At 40.4% G+C, this 18,188-nt stretch overlaps 1 protein-coding gene across 1 annotated transcript in view; it reads right to left on the bottom strand.

The window, feature by feature from the left end:
- Nucleotides 1–15,368, bottom strand: part of Nlk (nemo like kinase) — a 126,659-nt gene extending 111,291 nt beyond the window's left edge. The window contains exon 1 of the mRNA XM_032912846.1: nucleotides 13,708–15,368. Within this exon, the coding sequence (XP_032768737.1) occupies nucleotides 13,708–14,165 (458 nt within the window). The 5' untranslated portion in view covers nucleotides 14,166–15,368. The remainder of the gene's footprint in view (nucleotides 1–13,707) is intronic.
- Nucleotides 15,369–18,188: the final 2,820 nt, after the last annotated feature.

The raw sequence follows: 18,188 nt of genomic DNA, 5'->3' as shown, positions 1-18,188 counted from the left end.
CCAGGAACATCATGTTTCTATTCCATATGTGATCTGCACTGGATTGCATGCTAAGCATAAGAACATAGCATTCAAAGAGTCCAAATCCTTCTCTAGTGGGAAGCTTGCCAAACTTACTACATGAAATGGTGAGGTGATGCAGTGACCAGAAATTTCTTAACATTTTAAGTATAAATTAAATCAAACTCAGTCTTAGCCATTTCTGCAGAAACAGCCTCAAAGCAGATAAAATGAAAGTCACGAATGCTGATCTAGATAGATGACTGAGAATTTTTTTTTTAATTTTCTGGGACTTACAGTCTTTCAAAAAATAAAGAGGGACGTGAGAGATGGCTCCGTGGTTGAGAGCACTCGCTGCTCTTCCAGAGGGCCCACGTTTGTTTTCTAGCACCCACACGGTAGCTCACAACCAGGGTATCCAACACCATCTGGCTTCCTGAGGCAACAGGAATACACATGTTGTACATACATACATGCAAGCAAACACTCATACACATAAATAGATCTTTAAAAATTAAAATAAAAGAGGTGGGGGCATATGCACTCAAAATAGATATACAAAACTGTTACATTTAATGCACCCAAAATAGATATACAATACAAAACTGTTACATTTAACAGGAGAGACTGCTGCTCTCAACTGATGAGCCATCTCCAGCCCGGTGGCTCTCAAGCTTCCCAATGCTGTGACCTTTTAATATGGTTCTTCATGTTGTGGTGACCCCCAACCATAAAATTATTTTCACTGCCATTTCATAACTGTAATTTTGCTGTTATGAATTGTAATGTAAATATCTGTTTTCCTGTGGTCTTAGGTGACCCCCTGTGATAAGGTCATTAGAGCCCCAGGTTGAGAACCACTGTTGTATTCCTTAGTACTACTCTCTGAGCCACCTTCTGCACTGTCCCTAACCTACAAGTTTTATCACTTGTCACACCAAACCCAAACTCAAGTCGCTGTTGCATACAAAACCAAGTATTTTAAATATTAGGGTTTTCCCCAAAGATACTTTTGCTGCAGGTTTCATGTCTAACTTTTGTTTGGTTGGTTCTATGGTGCTTTTGTATGGGGACCTCCTCTGTTTTTAAAGGAAGAAGAATTACTCCTAAGATTAGAGAACAGAGGCTTCGGCTATGTGACTAACCAAGTCCCTCAGCTTCTCTGGGTTCCGAGTCAACAGTTTGTGTGAGGAAGAGGCTAGATGCGCTCTAAAGTACCACAGCTCTACAACTCGGTCCTTTCAAGTACAACTCTGGGCTGTAAGAACTTAAAGCTCAAGACAAACTGCTAAAAACCCACCTTTATATATAACGCTAGTGAAACAAACACCTAACTCTAATAATATCTTCCTGTCCTTAAAAGCTGTGTAAACAAAACAACAAAATGTTATCAGTGGTATAGACTACAAGCATTTTCCTTTTCTTTTGTTTTTTTCTGTAATGTTTGAGAACCTGCGTAAACATTATTACTTTGAGAATTAAAGCCGGCAAAAAAAAAAAAAAAAAAAAAATCTCCTTTTATTCACTAAAGAAAAAGCTAGACCTGAAAAGCTTGCTCTAAAATTGGAAGGACTTTTTAAAAAAACAAACAAACAAAAAATTTTGTAAAAAAAAAAAATCTCTAGTAGAGTCACACACATACTTGTCAACGAACATAAGTTAGAGAAAATAGTATTTCTTTATTTTTACTAAAACTAAAACTAATAGTTACATCTACATAGCACCAGGCTTAGCTCTAAGACTACAGACATAGTCACTTACTCTGCAACAACCTACTATCCCTGCCTGAAGATCATGGGGCACCGAGAGAAAACGATGTGCCCACAGCCAACGAGGGACAGAACCAGGACAGACGTATTTAAACGCTGTCCTTAACTCTGGAGAAAGAGTATGTAGGTAGCCTAGCTCAACTTTCACTCACTTAAAACTATGATTCATTTCCAAGTCATTGCTTCAAAGCCACAGGGAGTATAATGCAGTCTCCATTCCTGCCGGGAAATGATAAAACCTGTAACATCTGGGGGTGGACCTGCAGCTCAGAGGTAGAGCACTTGCCAAGCACATGTGGGTCCTGGATCAGTCACCAACACTGCTAAGTACACGCACACAGACACACACACACAACTAAAACAGAAAGAAACTGAATGGCATGCATTCTTTAGTAACTTTAACACTGGACTGTTGAATAAGGAAAGGTGCTGTATTGATTGGTATAATCTCACCTTCTGATTTCTTGGACACGGTCCCTAAAACCAATTACTTATTGATATGTTTTAATCACATCATGTTTTTTTAAAAACCACATCAACGTTTACTTCCAACCTCGGCTGTAGTGCACACCCAACTGAATTCACAACCCCAATTACTGTAATGTAAAGAACCTGGTAAAAACAAATACAGACCCCAACCAATTAAATAAAATGTAAAGTTCTCACATTATTCTTAGCGACCACTCCAAGCACACCTGTGCCTGTTCATTACCCACATGCTTGCTGCTCAGCTTTTAGGTTACTTTTAATATGCTCAAATTTCCCCACATTTGTATTACTAAAGGTCCAGTCCTGTGGGAGTAAAGTAGTTCCCCTACTGCAAACATCAGAAAGAGGAGGAGCGTGAAGAAAGGGTGGGATGAAGCCTTCACTGCAGGTCGGGGTTAAGTTCAGGTGTCCAAGACAATCAGTTGATAATTGCACCAGTTGGGTGCTTCTGTTTAAGTAAGATGATACAGTGAAATAAAGTCACCTGATTTATTTCAATTTACTTACACAATTTGCAATTCTGTAGCTCTTTGCTATGGTACATTAAGAAAATTAGCATGTAGGAAAAAAAATCACCTGCTTATGTAAATTGAGGATGATTTTTATCCATGCAGACAGAAAGGGGAAAAGCTGCAATCTAGGTCAAATGACTAATTTTATCTATTTGTTCAAATGCCTCACTTCACCTTTCTCTGTAGCTCAAAGCAAGAATTTTAAGTCAAGGAAGAGATAAGCAAAAGCTTCTGTGCTGTTTATTTCCCAGTAAGGAGTTGGCTGTCTGACACCACCGAGTTCTGTATTACTCAAGTTGAAGACAAAACTGAGAACCTTACCTAGCTAAAAAAAAAAAAAAAAAAAAAAAAAAAAAAAAACATGGCACTAGGGGAAAAGAAAGAAACCACCTGAGATTATCTGCTCTAATTGGGACAAAAGTAAAGACAACAAGGACCAGGTACCAGTTTTACCTTCTACCACTTAAGGAAGTTTCAGAGCAAAGAGAAATATCACCCAGTAACTCAGGACAGACAAGAAAATTCCTCTACAAAGACATTACTTTACTTTGTCTAAGTCTGACATAAATTAGATGAATGTGTTACCTTGATTACTAATGACTGACTGCCCTGCCTGAATCCACTGATGGGAGTTGGCCTGTCCACTCAACTGATGGCCAGGAAGGTGCAGAAGAGGGCCAGATTGCTCCAATTTTATGCTGTGCTAGAGATCAAACCCAAGCTTTGTGCTTGCTACACCCTCACTCTACAAACTGAACTATATATCCCAGGTCTTTCTTATTCTTCCTTTAACTTTTTACATAGTTACCTTTAACATCCTATCTCCATTAACCTGGATTGGTACGAAAGTGCATATAAATCCAGCAGGGGCTAAAGACTAAAACTGTGCTGGTCAATGAGGTAGACAGAACATGTACTAAAAACCTATCCCTAAGTGCCTAGTCCAAACTGAGATGTGCTCTAAGCAACTGGATTTTTGTAACCTAAGTATAAAAAAATGACAGTTATGTTCAATATAAAGAGTTGAATAAAACATATTACTAAAAATAATTCCACCTATTTCTTTTGCCTTTTTTCCACTGTGTCTAGAGCATGTAAAAGCATGTGCATAGCTTTCAGTATTTCCCTTCTGGGCAGTGCTGCTGGGAGCACCCATGGAAGCTCCTTCCCTTGCAGAACCACTTAGGAAGTCACAGTCCCTTTCTACAAATTATTAAGTACCTTACCCAATTTTAGAATCTAACTTACAAATTAATGTAAATACTCACGCCATTGCCCCAGTCATCTTACTTGATGATGCAAAAACAAAATCACCAAAATGCTTATTATTAGGTTTTATTTAAAACTTTAAAAACATGAGCAGGGCCTAATGTTGGAAACTTGAGGCAGAATGTTGCTACGGTGAGTTCAAGACCAGCCTGGGTGACAAGAGGGTCTGTGATGTAGCTCAGTGGTAAAAACACTCATCTTGCATGCACAAGAAGAGAAAGTAGGGATAAACCATTTTATCATCATTGCTATGGTTGTCATTATGTTGAGCAGGGGCATGCATGTGCCATGGCAGGTCTGTGGAAGCAATAAGAAAACATTTGGGAGTCAGAATGTGAGTTCTGGGTTCTGGGTCTTCATGATCACTTGGTAACTGCTTTTACCCATTGACACTGACCACAAAGAAAGAAATCTAAAACAGTAAAAGGTGTTTTGCAGCCAGGAAAATAATAGCATCTAACTGCCCAGTAGGCAAGCTTTTCTCCATAACTGACATGTAAAATCCTGACCAATCAATCAGTAATAGGAGGGAGAGAAATCTCTTGAACAACTAAATATTTAAACTCAGATCTCAGCTAGACAGTGGTAGCACATGCCTTAATCCCAGCACTGGGGAGGCAGAGCCAGGCAGATCTCTGAGTTTGAGGCCAGCTTGGTCTACAGAGTGAGTTCCAGGGCAGCCAGGGAAGCCCTGTCTCAAAAACCAAAAATAAAATAAAATCTGATCTCAATGGCTCAGCAGTTAAAAGGATTTGTTGCACTTACGACAATTCCTGTGGAATTCCAATTCCAGGAGACCTAACCCCTTCTTCCTTCTCCAGACCAGCCACACTGGATATACATACATGAAAGCAAACACTCATACATAAGTATTTTTTTTTTAAAAACCTGTACTAAATCTGATCTCAAAGTTGAGCAAGGTGACATTCATCTTACCTCCCCAAGACCCTACACACAAACCCCAGACAGGGTCTCACAGGTATCTCAGGCTGGCCTCCAACCTCCAATTATATACATATTTGAGGACGATACTGTTTCTACATCCCAAATGTTGGAATTACAAGAGTTACCACATTGCCTGATTTTACGTGGCTTTGTGTGTGCCAGGCCAGGACTCTACCAACTGAGCTTCTCCCTAGCCTTTGCTCTTCCTTTAAACCTTTTTAACAGTTACCTTTAAATATTTCAATAGTTACCTGTCCCGGAGAAACTTGCTGTGGTCACTAGCAGATTTTACTGGCCCATAAATAATGTCATCATGCCTTTCAAATATTCATGCCCTATTCAATTTTATAAAACCCTTAGAAAGCAGAGGCTTTTTATAAACAAGGAAACCAAGGTTCAGAACTTTACCAGGATCCCAGGCTTGTTGATAGTGATGTCAGAACCAGAATCTATGCTGTCTTCTAGCAGAGTTGGTTTAGTATTCTATAATATCAATGCATACACTTCTGCCAAAGAAAACAGCATCTTTTATACTACAAAAATCAAGTTCTCTGGTTTATCAAATTACAAACACAAACTTGGAATCTAAATAAGTGTTAATAACAATAAAAGTGCTGCTGATACTTAAAACATTTAAAATCTCCCCCTCACATATATACATACACACACATAAACGTGTGAAATTCAGATGTAATCATTCTTTCAAATGCCATCGATGATCTATCTTCTTGATACGTGCAATAGTCTTTTCTCCATGCTAATTTTCCTTGACTTTTACGTGAACCAACGATTACCCCTATTCTTCTAACAGCCTCCTAACACACAGGGCTATCATTCATGGTGAATATGCCTATATGAGTGAGCTGTAGTTTGACCTCCAGTAACTTCTTCCACCACAGCAGAATACCCCTAAGGCTCAGACAGTCCTTAGCAACTCTACCTTTTAATTTAAACATTCAAAGAATTAAAGCTGATCCATCTTTCTCTTATTTAAAAACTTTCAGTAGCTGTCATTTACAGGGTTTCAGTCTTCTTTAATTCTCATCCCCATCTCCCCCAACAAGAGGTTTATTTTTAAAATTGGGAGAGGCTGCTTCCATTGGTAAAGGACCTGAGTTTAGATCCCCAGAACTCAGGTAATCAGGGCACTTGGCAAAGGCCTGAAATCCCAGTGCTGAGGAAGTATAAACAAGAGGTCCTTTGTGGCTTGCTGACAAGCCAATCTAGGTTCAGTCAGAGACCCTGACTCAAAAAAGATACAAGACACCAAGCACCAACCTAATAATAATGTCTTAAGCCAACAAGAGTTAATGTTCTTTATCTTTCTTGAGAATACAGGGACACACACACACACACACACACACACACACACACACACACACACACAGAACAAAAATAAAGTTTTTTTTAAATGTCCTTTAATCATTACCCTTGTGAAGTTTTAAAACTATAGATATCTTGAATGTATCTTTCTTCATGAAAAGATTTAAGATTCTTGCCCTCTCACCCAGCCACACCAACAACCTCTACTTCAACATGACATCCCAACCCCTTTGTTCTCTAGCTCTAGCTTGCACTTCTTACCACCCCATGTGCAACACTTTCTACGACCTCAAATTGTGGCATCTGGCATCTGGGCCCAACCACCAACTATCATTAAACACAGCACAAGTTTACGTGAAGAAACTGCCCACTTGCCAACAAGCCAATTTCTTCCATGAATAGTTTACCTTTTCTAGGAAGCTGCACACCTTCCACAGTGTCTTCTCTATGCTCCCAATAATACCCAGGGACCATCTAACTTGCATTTATGGCACTAAACTGTAACTATCCATTTACAAATCTCTCTCCCACAGAAGGTTAACTCTTTAATTATCACCTTGCACAACAACTAGTAAACAGTTAACACACAGGCAATACACAGCTATTATCCAAAGTGAGAAGACTGCACTGTTAAGGTTGTTAGAGAGAGTTTTATTTTTGTTTTTTAGATAAGGCCTTAGTTTGAGCCCAGCTTAGCCCGGAACTCACGATGTAGTCCAGACTGGCCTTGAAATTACAGCAATCCTCAAGCCTTAGCCTTCTGAATGCTGGAATTCAGATAAAAAGGTTAAGACAAGCTCATTCCAAACTAGTTTCAACTTTTTACTAAGGCTATATGAACTACCTGAGAGTAAGGGCATTATTTTTCAAATTACTTAGTTACTACAAACTCTTTCAAGACAAGATCATGACCCGTGTAAGACAGGATAATTGCCTGCAGCTCAGCGCAATACACCACACACAACAGAAATGACAGAAGCGGCTTTGACAGAGGCTTCAGAAATCAACCACAGATCTAAATATCCTTACTGTTTCTTAACAGTGCCAGTCCACAGCAAGCTAACAACAAAAATATATGGACTAGTGAAGCCCAAGTACCAAAAACTTTCACCATCTGACAGTAGACTTAGCCAAACTAATTCAAAATACAGGTGTGAACCTCGACAGAAAGAACACTTATCATCACCCATGCCACACGTCCCTGTATACACTACTTTATTCACAGCACTACAGAAGGCTTAAAGGCTCAATCTGAGCAGAGGTGTTCCTTAGAATCATCTTTCTGTAGTTTCAGAATGCTAGAATTTTTGCTACTATTTCTTGGCGAGGTACTAATGACATCTATCACAGCTTGGCACATGCTTATTGACTGCTCTATAACCGATGCCTCAGGCACTCTTCAGTAGTACCCCCCAAGCAACAACAGGATCAAAATGGCAAGCTATTCTAGTTAGAAAATCATTGTTGATGTGCATTAGATGACCCAGTTAACAAATAATCCACTGGAGTGAGTTACTATTATGGATGCACAGGGAATCATAACTAAAACCCAAATATAATCTACCAAGTAGCTTCATTCCCTTTACTGGTTAAATGACAAATGGAAGACATTTCTTTGTCCTTGACAACTTCCATCAAATAAAGTAAATCAGCATATCAAGGAAGCACACAATATATGCAGTTGATTCTTAAATTGCTAGCACATCAATAAACCTGATTTTAAAAAAAAACAACTTTTAAAACAACAATAAAGCAGCCACTCGATTTTATCACAGAAGTCAATAAAAACCTGGACAAATTCAAGTGGTAAAGAAAACATTCCAGTATCCCAGTAGAGGTCGTTTTACATCAAAGAATAACATTTCTTCAGATGCCATACTTTGGAGAAAAAAACCCAGAATCTATATTCAAACATATATCCAGTTAATGCATTTTACAAATATACTCCTGTAGCATAACAAATGGAAAGGGGACTGACTGCACCAGTCCCCAAACTGACTTAGAGATACTGTGGTTTTAGCTAGTTTAAAAGGCAATGTTTTTTAAATGTTCTTTTTTTAAAAAAAAAAAAAAAAGTCTGTTTTCTAAGTTGGTATTTAGTAATATCATGATATTAGTCTCAAATTAAAAAAAAATTTACTCTTTGTTATACCGTGATGGTTTTAACATAATGCAAATAATCTTCAGAATTGAAATCTAAAATCATTTTGAATGTTATAGGCTGCAGGCCCTCAATCACCAGGAGACAGGTACAGTAATATTAGACTGTGCAACTTTTCTCCTCTAACTCTTCTTTATGACCGTGAACCTGTAGTTTCTAAAGGTACGTTTATTTGTAGTTGAAATTAACAATATAGATTTCCACACTGCTAGTTTCACACAGAGGCTCTGTTATATTTAGAAGAGCAACCATTTCCTTTTTATGGTGCAGGCTCTGGTTCTTCAAAGCTCTTTGCACAAAGCAGACCCCCTCAGAACCCAGCAGTGCCTGTTAATCTTGGCTGATAGTAAAGAAACTTCTCAACACTACAGATTCCTAACCTGGAAAACAGTTACTAACAAAATACACTTGTAGTATACTACTCTTAATGGTGTAACTAAATCTAGGATTTTCCCCAACCATCCAAAAGCATTCCCCATTTTTCCAACATCTAGTTTCTTATTTACAGAGTAAGAGGACAACAGAAAACACACCTCTAATTTTCACAAGATGAACAAGTTAGAAATCTCTGCCATGCATGAAAGTTTACACTGAATAATTTTTCATTCACTCGCACACATTTTCCCCCCCTCACAGGGATCATTTTTAGCAGTTTACTTTTCCTTTAAACGCAAGTGAATTTCCACTAAAGCACCTTAGACAGTGATGGCAACCTTCACTTACTCCTTCGCAGTGTGTAAATCCACAATAGTTTGACAGCACAGACGATGACTAGGACGAAGCTACACTATACCCAAAGTAGTTGTTTGGTTGTTGTTTTAATTGAGAGAATAAAAGAGTAGTTTCCCCTCAGTTCTGAATTTAACCTTCATTATCTCCTTGGCACAAATACAACTGAGGAGGACACTCTATGGTATTTAAAGTCATGCCTAAAATAATTTGAATGTTGATTTTATATGGTAAATCTAACAAAGGAAAATTCTTTCTACACATTAACAAAAGTATTTTGTCCTTTTTTTTTCTACCAGAAATAACTACAATAGCATCCACTGAGGATTTACTGTATACTAGACATATTGGTTTATAAGGATCACCTCATTTAACACTAGTACCAATTCTGAGCTAAGCACTATGATCCCCATTTCACAGATGAGAGACTGGAAGAGAAAATTATCAAGATCGCAAAGCTTAGCGATAAGTCACTAAGTATCACCACAGTGATGCTGAAGTTTCGAAATACGGATAAAAGTAACTTGCTAAAGGTATTAAAGCGAAAACATTCAAAGCTTTGCAACTTTATTTGAAGTACAAGGACAACAGACTGGATGCATCTACGGATCTTTGATCTTTTTAATTAATCAGACTAGTAAAAAGCTAAAACATTAATTTTATAAAGTAGAGGCTTTTCCTGGACTCACTTTTACCAAGGCAGCATGTAATATTAATCCAATCTATATTTTATGTTGAGAGTGTCAAAAACCGCCTGGGCTTAGCAGTCCTCAAATTCTTCTCATGTGGTCAGCTTATTTCAATTCTTAAAACCACATGTTTCGGGTTGGGGATTTAGCTCAGTGGTAGAGCGCTTGCCTAGGAAGTGCAAGGCCCTGGGTTCGGGTCCCCAGCTCAAAAAAAAAAAAAAAAAAAAAAAAAAAAAAAAAAAAAAAAAAAACCACATGTTTCATAAGATCCTGAAGCACTTTGTTCAGAAGTTGTCACATTTTTAAAGCACAGTATTTTTCTCTAGCAAAGGTGAACAAACTATGGACAAAAGGATACATTTATATTATCTTCACCAAATGACAGAAATACTGTCGATACTTTGTTTTTTGTATTATGAAATATCCATATGGGCGAAATGCAAAACACAAAGTCCTAACATCTGATTATGCAGGTCAAATTATATATGATGTTTTAAGAACCAATGAGCAACATCTATCATTGGCAATGAATGTATGTCAGGCCACCCCTGCTCACATTACCAGGTAAGCTGGAACTCTTTGAGATAAAACACAGCCGACAATTGTTGATGAAACCGTAATTGAACTGTCAAGGCACCATCTTTACCAGCAAGCTAATGGGTAACTCACTATTTTTACACAACTGTCCAAGGCTGATAAGTTATTCTACTAGTAAAATTCAGCAGAAAGATAAATCAAGTCAGGTACCAAGTTGTTTGGTTATAAATCTAAATGCTAAAATACTGCATCGTTTCTATAAATATTTCTCCCTGGCTGCATTGAAAACTAGTCTTCCTCAAAATTATATTCACTATTTTGGCCATTAGTACCCCAAGGTGCATGTCCATAAAAAGGAAGGGGACAGATACAATTCCTTGTATAATTTATGCCAGAAAAATAACTCCCAAAATAACTGACTGAATCTAAGTGAATCTAATACCCAGATAAATACATATAGTGTTGATTTAAATAATGTATCATTAGAAGAATTCCTTGTGCTCTGTATAATCATTTTAAGAAATAATTATTTCACACGTAAAAACTTTTTAAATTAAAAAGAAAAACCCTGTTTTATTAGGTTAAATGGTAAACAACCTCACCAATACCTGGAATTTCAGCACACTGCTGGCAATTCACTCTGGTTTGCTTATCAAATCTCTAGTTTTAGCAAACTTAGGTCACTCAGCAGTTAAATTCCAAATAAGGAATTCAGACAGCAAGTCATCAATATGTAAATATAAAAATAGAAAAGCATTTGCATACTAAAAACACACACCTGGTACTCTTCCCCCTTTTCAAACTAAATTGTATTTCACCTAAAACAGCTGATTAAAAACATTCCTGCAAGAACTAGCAAAACCTGATTGTGAAATGAAGACAGATCAAGAAAAAAAAAAAGACTGGAAGACACAGCAAGATGGCAGCCATCTGCAAACCAAGGAAAGAAGCTCAGAAGGACTCAAGCCCACTGACACCTAGATCTTGGATTTCCAGCCTCTAGAACTGAGAGAAATGTATGCCTATTGTTTACACCAAAACACGAAGTAAGAGCCCAAAGCACTGTCCTAGGTACTAGAGGGGAAAAAAGTTCTTCTAGAGCAGCCATTCTAAACCTGAGTGGAAACACCCTGGAGGATTGAATGACCCTTCCACAGGGCCATCTAAGACCACAGGAAAACACAGAGATTTACATTATGATTCATAATAGTAGCAAATTACAGTTTCAAAGTAGCATTGAAAATAATTTTATGGCTGGAAGGCCTCCACAACAGAAGGAACTGCATTAAAGGGTTGCAGCTTTAGAAAGTTGAGGAGAAACTGTCCTAGACTAAACATGGTGCCGGATCGCTACATTCCCAGCACTCAGAGGCAAGCTTAAGGCCCAGTGATTTACAGGCCAAACAGAAAGAGTTACATATTGAAACTTTGTCTAAAAACGTTACCAAAACAAGTACTTTGATATATAGGTCTTACCCTCAAGGAACTTACAATGTATTCAGTAACAGGAAACAACATAAGATAGTCAAGTTCATGGTTCAAGGAGCAGTCTGTGAATTTCTAGAAAGGATTCACACCAAGTACTTGTAGATTTTCAGATACTATCACAATATTTGCCAGGTGAGATGCTAGATAGAGTACTCCCTTTTAATTTTTTCTACTCTTGCCACAAACCTGACGTTGAAACTTCTGCAAGTCATATGGCCTTTTGACAGAAAGGTAGTGAACTCAAGAATGCAAAAAAAGAGTTTCCTTTTCTGTATCCCTAAGTTTTCAGCACTGAACACAACCACATCTAAAAACAATCCAGATACTCAAAGTTTGTAAAACAATGACAAGAGTTAAAGCAGGAAACCAGTTTTCTCCTGCTCTCCTCCCATCCCCCCCTAGTTTGGAAATCCTCAAGGGTTAGGCAAGGAATGGAAGTTCATAGTGAATCCCCTGGGGAAGGTGCTATGGAAGAGAAGAGAAAAGCAGGAGCAGGCAGGTCCCTGAACAGTCACTGAAAAGGACCCATAATGGCCTACACTCTTCCCACTAACAATCCCACAGTCCCTGGAGAAGCAGGAATGCAGTAAGAACTTGCAGGCTGGCTGAGAAAAACTGGACTCTACGTTGTTAGTTTTGTTGTTGTTGTTGTTTTGTTTTCGTTTTAAGAAGAATTAAGAATCAGCTCACTTAGGTGCCAAGACTATAAATTCTGAAATAGGAAAATAGAGAGCTATTGCACAAATAGTATCTAGCTGAATTTTAGCCTTAAAAACAAAGAAAGGAATTATTTACAGGCTAGTTTCAAAGAGTTCTTTTTGTGATGGGGACTTTCCTGGACATTAAGAATCTATGTTTGCATGCCCTGAAAACATGAAATCATCTCTCCACACTGGAGTGGTTAATCCTTGGGAGGAAAAACTAAAAAAACAAAACAAAAACAACTCGGTTCATTCTGTATTTGCTAAAAATATATGCACTATAAACCACCAATCTTCCTAAGGAGGGCAAATAAACAAAGATGCTGCATTTAACAAATCTTTAGACTTTTAAACATCTGACCATTAACAAAAGTTAAAGCAGTTTCATTTGTTAAAGATACACTTCCCACCATAGCAACTGGCCAGTAGTCAGTGACACATTACATCGAATGTGGGCCACTGCGTAGCTCCAGTCTACTAACCTCATTTGTGCTACTCATGTGTGATGCTATATTTAATGCATTCTTATCAGAAGGCTAAGCTACATACTTCCCAACTTTAGCTTTATGTAAACTACTCAAGTAATGATTTCTAACTGGTTCGACAATGAAACCTACCTTTCTTCCCAGGGCCAAGATCACAAAATAAGGTATGAAAAGATGTAGTGGGCAGGAAAGTTGACTTCATTAAGTTTATTCTGCTGGGGACTAGTATAAAGAAATCAAGCTGGGGGGCCAGTTGTTGACACCTGCTAACCCAGCAGCCAATCCAAACTACCACATTTGAGACGGCCAAGGTCTTTGTAGGAGGTATTTACATTTAACTACTGATCTTACACTTACTGAGGTTCTTGACAGGCAAGTTTAATAGTCTGCAAACTTGTGTCACTCGGGAGAAAATGCTCCACTACCATGTGCCATGACTCAAAATGCACGAGCCTGGACAGCCAACGCATCAGGCCTCATCGTCATCAATGAGGATGGCTTCCTCGGGTTGAGTTGAGAAGCTTGCTCTACTTTGGTCAAGACGGAGTAAAACCAATGAAGCATGGCTTGCCCGGTGAGAACCGTGTGGAGTGGTGTTTTTGATACTCACCAGACAACACCAAAGGCTCCATATCCAATAGGTCTATCCGGCTCAATGTCCAGCTGCTGTTGCGGATGATGCGAGTGCTGATGATGGTGCGCCTTAACTGTAGCAGCTGCAGCAGCCTGTACCTGAGCTGGGGCTGCTGCAGCTGGCCCAGGAGCCTGACCCGGTGCCGGTGATGGGAAATATGGCTGTTGTTGCCCAGGGTTTAACATGGCTGCGGCCGCAGCTACCGCTGCGGCTGCCGCAGCTGCCGAAGACGTATGCTGCTGTACAGGGTGTACAGCAGCAGCCGACCCCGGATGAAGGTGGTGTTGAGGGTGGTGGTGGTGGTGAAGGTGAGGAGGAGGAAGGTGTGGAAGGTGGTGGTGATGGTGGTGGTGGTGACCTGCTGCTGCTGCAGATGTACCGCCATTGTAAGCCGCCATCATTTTTGCGTTGGCTCGTGTGCCACAAAGAGACATTCAAAAAAATGCCCTTTGATTGGAAAGCAAACTGGGTCAAGCTGTCATTTGGCCATTTAAAAAATGAAGAAAAACCACTCACTCCACCTCAAAAAACATAGAGCGGAACTGGCTTTATGTCTTCATCAGTCAATCCAGACAAGTTGGAGGATCTTGGGTGTTCGATTTTTGGGTGAGAGTGTGGAAGGGTGTGGGTTGTCAAAATAAAAGTTAAGAACATAAAATAAGAAGAAAAAAAAAAGGAAAAGAAAAAGGGAAAAGGGCCCCTTCCCCCCAGGATTCCTGCTACAAGTGGATACTAAAACTCCATTCTTAATGGGGGGAGGTTCCAACTTTGAATGTGGGAATAAAGGCCAAACCTCCCGACCCCCTGAACTCCACACACGAAAAAGATCTGGTAAGACGCCACCCTTGGAATCTTGTAAGAGGGTTGACTCATCTACCCCTTCCATTCCCACATCCTTTTCTAAACACCTCCCACCTCCTCAAAAACACAATTAAAAAAAAAAAATCCAACCACTCTAAATCAAAAAAGATGAGGGGAAATTATCAGGGAAACCAGCTTCTAGCTTCCCTCCCCTCGAACTCTCAGGCCTTCCTACATCTCCCCCTACTCCAGTCTGGTTGACCTGATTGAGGGGGTTTGGGGAGATGTACCAAACTTTCCTGGGCAGAATGAGCCAGGGAAGGAGGCTGGAGGAAGAGAGTGAGGCGAGGAGGCAACAGGCAGGACAGAAGAGGAGAGAGAGAACCCCGGCAAAAGTGAAGGGAAGAAGGTGCAGGGAGGGAATGAAAGAGCGGTGGGCAGCACTCGGACGCCCAGACACAGGGAACCGCCCCGGAGGAGGTTAGGGTCCCGGGGCCAAAGAATAGGAGCCCCGGGAAGCGGGCGGGGGACGGTCGGAAGCAGGCTGACTCCTGCCCCCGCCGCCGCCGGCTGCTTGTGCTGAGGAGGGTTGGGGGGGAGAGCGGGTGGGTCCCCCGCGCGACGGCCCCTGCAGGGCTCAAGGCTGCTCCGTCTCCCCCCCTCCCCCCCACCCGGCTTCCGTGCCCACGGTTGCTTTCTCCACAGCCGCCGTGACCGCTTTCTCTTCAGCCGCCGCCTTCTCAGCCGCCGGTGCCGCCGCGGCCGGACTCACCTCCCCTAGCAAAGCCGGATAGAGCGGAGCCAGCGGCGGACACGCGCAACCAGCCGCCGAGGCCCCGCCCCCGCCTCACACTGACCCGCTGCCCTAGCCAATCCACGCCCACCTGTCCGCGCCCGCCTCCAATCCCTGGCCGGAAGCTTCAGACAGGCGCACTGTTCGACCAGTGGCAACCAGGTGTGGGTCTCCTGGGGAAATCCCGCCCCCGGTTCGGGATGGGCAGACAGATAGACCAATAAAAAGGCAAGTCTTGGCCTGACGGACAAGACTGTAAGCCAATTAAAAATCAAAGATCTCCGTGACTTTTTTTTTTTTCTTCTTTCGCCTCTCTCCTCTTTTCTTTTTCTTCTTTTATTTTTTTGACAAGAGCAGGAAGCTGCGTGCTAATCCCGCCTGCAAAAGCTAGAAGAGAGGGGCGGAATGAAAAAAAAAAACCAATCATGAGCCAGGAACAAAGAACAGAGAAACCAATCCTTGGGTTGAAGACTAAGTGGGATGAAACTGAGTACAGATAGATATATAATTGAACAAATGGGGCAAAAAAGATTGACATAGGTCCCGCCTTTCTATGTCCCATTGGACAGGATTGTGGAGAATTTGCTGTCATATCAGAGACGACACCTTCAGGAGGCGGGGCAAAGAGAGGGGTGTGGTTTGATGTGGGCGGGACTTAGGCGAAGAAGGCGGAGTCCAAATTATCACTGGTCCATTGATAGGAGCCATCTACAACTCTATCTAAGGTAGAAGATATGGAAAAAATAGGAGAAGCAAAAGGCATGTTAAGCTTCAGAAACTCAAGATTTCAAGAAACTAAAATTCAAGGTTTCTTAATACGAAACAAAATAGATTCATCAGTTAAGCTTAATTTTGACCAAAAAGAGGCTTTATTTTCAGCATGCACGAATTGCAAAATTTATACAAATTAAAACCCAAAAAAGTTGAAGCCTCTAAACAGTAATATTGTCCCAAAGTTTTCTGGTCAAGTAAGTTCCATTCATTGAAATTTTTCTAGAATCTTTGATACTACTTTACTTGATCTAAATTTACTCTTAAATACTAGGCTAGCAAACATTATGCTTAATAAAACTGTGTCTCAAAACCTGCAGGTCATTTTTGATACCTCTTTTGCCTGACCACTCCTCCATTTCCTATCAAGAAAGTAGTCTTAAACACTTCTGAGCACCTCTCCATCCCTACTCACTCAATTCCCACAGCATTTCCTGACCTTAACACCAGTGGCATACTTAATGAATCTCCCTGCCTACAGCTCTCTTTTAGCTAATGGGCTGTTGAGGACATAATAAACTTTCCAGCTCCCATCATCTGTAAAAGGTACTGCCTGTAAATTTGTTGGCTAAACTAAGAAAGATAGTCATAGAGAGATTTCAAGGGAAAACATGAATCCATGAAAAATTCCAGGAACATGAATGATGGTATATTTCAAAGTTCACCATGGTTTTGAAATGAAAGGAATTGATTTGGGTTGAGCTCCAGAGAAGTTTGCCATTGACTTGTATTCACAGAAATATATAGCCAGACATAGTGTGGCACATGCCTTTAATTCCAGCAGAGGTAGGTGGGTCTCTGTGAGTTCAAGGTCAACCTGGTCTACAAAGAAAGTCCCAGGATACCTAGGGCTACATAGAGACATCCTGTCTCAAACCAAACAAACATAAGTGTGATAAAGAATAGTTTTCTCTTGGTAAACAAACAATTTACAAACAAGTAAATAAATAAAGAAAAGAATTCATCAGTCTATTTTTATCTGAGGTTTTGGTTTCTACGATTTTGTCTTTCTATAGTCAACTGTAATTTAAAAAAAATTCCATAGCAAATTTCAAAAGCGAACATGTTTTAAAAGGCACACCATTCTAAGTAGTGGAATGAAATTGAGACAGTGCTTTCAGTCATCGAATCAACTCCCATGGTATTGCAGGGTTCGTGTGCAAACAGCCTTCTGGGACAGTCTACGACTGCTTCACCAAGCCCAAGTCATTTGTCCTCCACTCATCTTGTCACATAGGCTTTGTATCATCCCCATTCATCACATGAAACACTGGGAGGACAGTTTTTGAAATCAGGGACACAAACCATATCACTTGTATCACAGTACACAGAATGCAACCTGGGCAACCTTATTCTGAAAATCCAGAACTGAAAACAACTGTGCAAGGGCCAACAGAACCCACAAGTGGAACATTCCATCCCTGACCTTCTATGACAGGTCAGAGCACAAATGCAGGTGCCCTGGAATATTACCTTCCTCCTTGAAGTTACCTTACGGATATGTATATAAAGCTTCTATGAAACATAAATGACCGTGAGTTTAGAGTTGGGTCCCATCCCCAAGGTATCATTATGTATGCAAATTTGTCAAAATCCGAAACGCAAAAATCCCAAATCTGAAACACTTCGGATCCCAAGAATTCCAGCTAATGGACAGTCAACCTGTTCTAGTTTATAGTTGTTGTTTCCTCTTATTGTGCCTAATTTATAAATGAAACGTTATCAAATGCATGTATGGACACAGAAAGTAATATCTGTAGAATTTAGCACTGTTCACAATCACTTGGGATTCTTGGAATCATTCCCTATGGTTAGCAGAGAAATAGTGTACAAGTCTGACCCCACCTCCAGCCTTGAATAAAGTCAATAAGCATAAAGAGCCGGCGGTAAGCTGGTCCTATCTACTTCAGGGCCCTCCTTTCCACTTCCTGCTTCCTCTGCTTGAGGCAATCTAAATTTCTTTCAGTTTTCAACTGCATTGATGTCTCGAAGCCTTCACGGCTAACCGTTTTCAACTTAAGACATCCCCAGCCACGCTGTACTCCTCCCCAGTCACGCTCCGCTCCTCCCCAGCCACGCTCCGCTCCTCCCC

Source organism: Rattus rattus, chromosome 9 (assembly GCF_011064425.1).
Source record: "Rattus rattus isolate New Zealand chromosome 9, Rrattus_CSIRO_v1, whole genome shotgun sequence".
In the NCBI taxonomy this organism is placed as follows: domain Eukaryota; kingdom Metazoa; phylum Chordata; class Mammalia; order Rodentia; family Muridae; genus Rattus; species Rattus rattus.
Note: the sequence above shows the minus strand (reverse complement) of the source record. Positions and strands in the feature narration are given on the sequence as shown.